Raw genomic sequence first — 4,484 nt, 5'->3', positions numbered from 1 at the left:
GCAGCTCTGTGCTGCCTTCAGGAGAATGGGACATCAGAGTATCATCCATAAAATTTCACCCACATGGCATTTAATGTGTAAACCAGAGCTGCCAGTGGAAAAACAAAAGTTCCAGGTCCTTTTAATGCCATACAATTATGAGACAGAAACATGAATTATATCTTTATATAGACCTGTCTCTTGATTTATAGATTAATAGTTTTACTGGACAGAAATTACAAAAAACAAATCTGGTTCTTGATCAAATCCTAATGAGTCAAATTGAAAGTGTCATGGAGTCATCAGCCTCATGACATTTACACTGACATGAAAAATAATATTGAAGAAATAAATATATCAAATCTAATAAATAACATAAATAAGTGATAAGTTATTTACTGTTATGGTAAGTAAGATATATTTATTCTCAGTACTAGATATGGTCTTAACAAACCCATGGCACTTCAACAATATTATTTTACCTTTTATCTGGAAATGGTATCCGTTTATTCTTGCCATACAGTCTCTGTATTAATTATTGCTCTAAAGGTCTTGCCATACCAGTTTATTCCTCTGTATTTACTTTAGTTTCTTAGTTTATTCTTGCATTTTGTTTTTCATTCATTTCCATTTAGTTTCCTTAGATTAGTATTATCCTCTCTTGGTTTATTGCTATGTCCACTTTAGTTTCTTTCCTGTTGCTAGATTTATTTTATCGTTTACCATCGCTCACCATCTTCACTCATCACCTGCTGCTCCATCTAATCGTCATGTTTCACATCATATGTTGATTTTTTCACTGTTCAACGTTGGATTCTTTGTTTTTATGCCATAATTCACATCTAGTTCGTCGCTCCATTTTATGTCCCGTTTTCTCCTGTTTCAGAGTTTTGCGCAATGTGTGCGTCTTTTTTTTATTTTTTTTTTACCCCCTAAAGTGCAGGGCGGTCGGGAAATGTGTCGATGGGGAAAAGGCAGACTGACATAAGCCTTTTAAAACAACGGAAACAATTTCTGCATTCTGATTATTGAAATTTAAAAGTGCTGTGTTGTTCTATCACCCACGTTTCATACCAGATCACTTACAGCACCAGTGTTAACGCTGTAAAATGAACACTCTCTATCGTGCTATCACCCATGGAGGGATTTCTTTATTTCTTTATTTAAATGGGTTCATTTTTCAGAGGGATACACAGTGAGGGTATCGTGATTTTAGCTACCAGTAGCAGAAGAACAGAACTGGGCCAAGAAGCTAACAGAAGCTAACAAACACTGAATAGAAGAGCTGCCATCGATACAGTTGCAGCCAAGCATGATTTAATGTTACACAATACAGTTTTACCAAGTTGCTCAAAGTCTAAACTGGCATTGTTGTCCATTTAAGGTGTAAAGTTTACCTTCGACCAAATGCCCCCCCAAAGCCATTCCAGCGCCCCCCTTTTGTAAAAATGTCCGCCAGCGCCCCCTGCCATCCTCTGAACGCCCCCTGTGGGGCGGTACCACCCACGTTGAGAACCGCTAAGTGTAAAGTATATATTAACATAGAAATCTGAGTTTTGAAGTACTACTGGCAGGGTGTGCTGTGATGGTGCAGAGGTTAAGCACAACCCACATATGGAGGCTCTAGTTTTCAATGCGACTGCCGTGGGTTCGCTTCCCGGTCTTCCCCTTCTCTCATTACTCACTTTTTTTTGTCAATTTACTACCAAATAAAAGCCACTATAGCATTTAAAACCTTTTTTTTTCAGCAGAAACTATTGACCATCAATAATCCCCAAATTCATTTTAAAAGACATTAGATGACGCATTAGATGCTATAAAAACACCAGCACCAGTTGCAGTATGTAATCTACTTTTATTTCAAAACATCAAACAGCACTGACAGCAATATACAACAAAGGTCATAAATTCATGGTACTTTGCACTGAAGGTGAAGTGTGCTTTGGAAGTTCATTGGAAGCGACCATGAGTGGTCCTGTGATCACTGATGGTGAAGTGTCTTTGGTGCTGATCTTGTTTTCACCAACATGAAAGAGGAAGACTTCCAGCCTGGAAGGAAAAACAAGAAATATAGCAGAAACATTAGGATAATAAATAAATATTTTAAAAAGTAGTGTGAGCAAAACTAATCAGATTCACCTGTGTGTGTCACCATCATATTCATTCAAATTACTCTGCCCACCTGGTTTACAAGATAAAGCATAAAAAAGTCAGAAATAATTACTAAAGAAATTAGTCAGATGATAGAAAAAAAATTGGACAGCATTAAAAGTCGTGCCAACCTGTCTGAAGAAATATGCTGAAGTCATCATAACAGGCTTCAGTCACCAACATGACATATTGACAAAAAAACAACAACATTTTGGCAGTTTTTAGATGTGCCACAGGTACAAAACACCAGAGTCAAATGGCTTAATTGCCTTCTTATTGTGTAGATAAGTTCTCCAGAGTCCTGCTAATCACCTAATTATTGTATTTAGGTGTGATACAGCAGTGGCACATCTAAATGTTGCAGGACAGTGGCCCTCCAGGTCTGGAGTTTGACACCTGTGGCATAGATCAAGCCAATGGTCCAGCACAGCCACTCCCCCATTTTGCAGGCTACAGCCAAAAACTTAAAGAAAATGACCCCGCAGCTAAATAATGTTAACTCAAATGGCCTCCAGATTGTCCTGACAGTTTTAATGCTCGGTTAAAATAATAAACAGTCGTATATATCGTGATATCCAAACAAATGAAACAACACATTCAAAACATGTTAATGTAGTCCTTAGAAATGCTCTAGCTAGTTTGCCATTTGTTGCCAAGTGACTGATGATGACGTTGGTGACAAGCTTTACCCAGAATGCACCTGGAGACAATAAGGATGATTCATTTGTAGTTTTGTGTGTCATAAAGTTAAATATAAGAGCAAGTCATGTGGCACAACATTTTATTCAATATTTTACACTCACTATGTCACTAAAAATAGTCATTCTGGTAAGGTTTTTAGCAACCGTGAGTCAACAATGGGGCACCCTACTATATAACCTACTGGGGTATCATACACAGTTTTCAACAGGAGAGGGTTCTTGTTTTACAGTTTTTGTCAGATGTAATTAAAAAAAATGTATTCCTGAAGACATGTTCTGACTCCCATGTGGGCCCCCTGTAGGTCCAGGCCAGGGTTCTGCTGCAACCCCTACCGTATCTGTTCCTCCTTCCCTATCTGTTCCTCCTTCCCTGATGTGATGTCAAAAATATGTTACAATTGTGGGAGGAACTGTCTGATGTTGATTTCTAAATCAACACCAAACTGAGTGTTGATTTAGACTGTTGGAGTTAATTTAGAAATCAACACTGGACTGGATTGCTTTTTGTTTAACTCTTTGGAACTCTTTAGTGAGTGTTAGAGAAACTAACACTCACTAACACTCATGTTGTTGAATTAACGCTGTATTTTTAACATACAACACTTACACTGGAAATCTGACACTTCCGAATTTGCTGTCAAGTAGTTGTTTCATTCAACAACATCATACACAATAAAAATAACTAATATTTATTCTTCTTTAGATTTAGCTTCTACTAATGCAACAACAACTACAACTTCTATGTTTTTGCTTGTCATTTTAGTAATGTGTAATACATGAATTTCAAACCGGGTCCCAAATTCAGTTCAAACTCAATATAATGCTACTGAACTGCTATTTTCACTGTTTATAATTGTAAACATTTGATTTTCGGAGTTCAGCACATGAAACTACAAATTTCTATTGTAAATGTTTCAATGTTGTGCGGTCCGAACTTTGTATGATACACAACTTATTATCTTGAACTATTATCTGTAAATCTTAAGTGTATGCTTGATACATAAAAGAGAAGGGAACACAATGATTTTCTATTAATTGTCAACATTATGACAACTAGAAAACAAGGTCCAAGGGTATCATATTTCCACAGACAGTGGAAAAAAATGGGTACCCTAACACTGACTCTTACAGATCATTAGTAGAACAGGTGTGTAATTTAGCTAATCAACCAAAGCTGTGTTCAAGTAATCACTTATTAATAATTACTATAAACCTCAAGCCTGAAAACACATAACTGTAACAATCTGAATGTTCTAGATTCAATATCAGGGACTATCAGTGCTATTAATGCAGTGATGCCATCAGCAACACCAAGAGTTCACATGAAACTAATTGCAATTGTTTCTTTTTCAGCTTCAACTCTACCTCTTCCAACTCCAACTTCAACAGCTGTAACAAGTAAGTCTCTAAGAAGTAGCTAAAATATTATCTGTTAATGCCTATAAGAGCTATAGGCATTAAAACTATATGTTAAAACTGAGAGAAGTGTCAGTTTTAACACTTTTCTCCTCTAGATTCAACACAAGACACCACTAATACAACAACACATCCGACAACAGCAGTGACAAGTGAGGTTTTCTACAAAGCAGTTACGGAGTAGCCTGTAGATTAGTTGAATAGATTAGACCTGAGCTCAATAAATAAATCAAGTTT

General features: G+C 36.7%; 1 protein-coding gene across 1 annotated transcript in view; it reads left to right on the top strand.

Annotated features, from left to right (window-relative positions):
* LOC107833499 (integumentary mucin A.1-like) overlaps nt 1-4,457 on the top strand; it is a 12,344-nt gene extending 7,887 nt beyond the window's left edge. The window contains exons 11-12 of the mRNA XM_016663005.1: nt 4,185-4,229; nt 4,346-4,457. Of these exons, the coding sequence (XP_016518491.1) occupies nt 4,185-4,229; nt 4,346-4,431 (131 nt within the window). The 3' untranslated portion in view covers nt 4,432-4,457. The remainder of the gene's footprint in view (nt 1-4,184; nt 4,230-4,345) is intronic.
* Nucleotides 4,458-4,484: the final 27 nt, after the last annotated feature.

The sequence above is a fragment of the Poecilia formosa genome, unplaced genomic scaffold, assembly GCF_000485575.1.
Source record: "Poecilia formosa unplaced genomic scaffold, Poecilia_formosa-5.1.2 Scaffold398, whole genome shotgun sequence".
In the NCBI taxonomy this organism is placed as follows: Eukaryota; Metazoa; Chordata; class Actinopteri; order Cyprinodontiformes; family Poeciliidae; genus Poecilia; species Poecilia formosa.
This window is presented reverse-complemented; position numbering and strand designations above follow the sequence as displayed.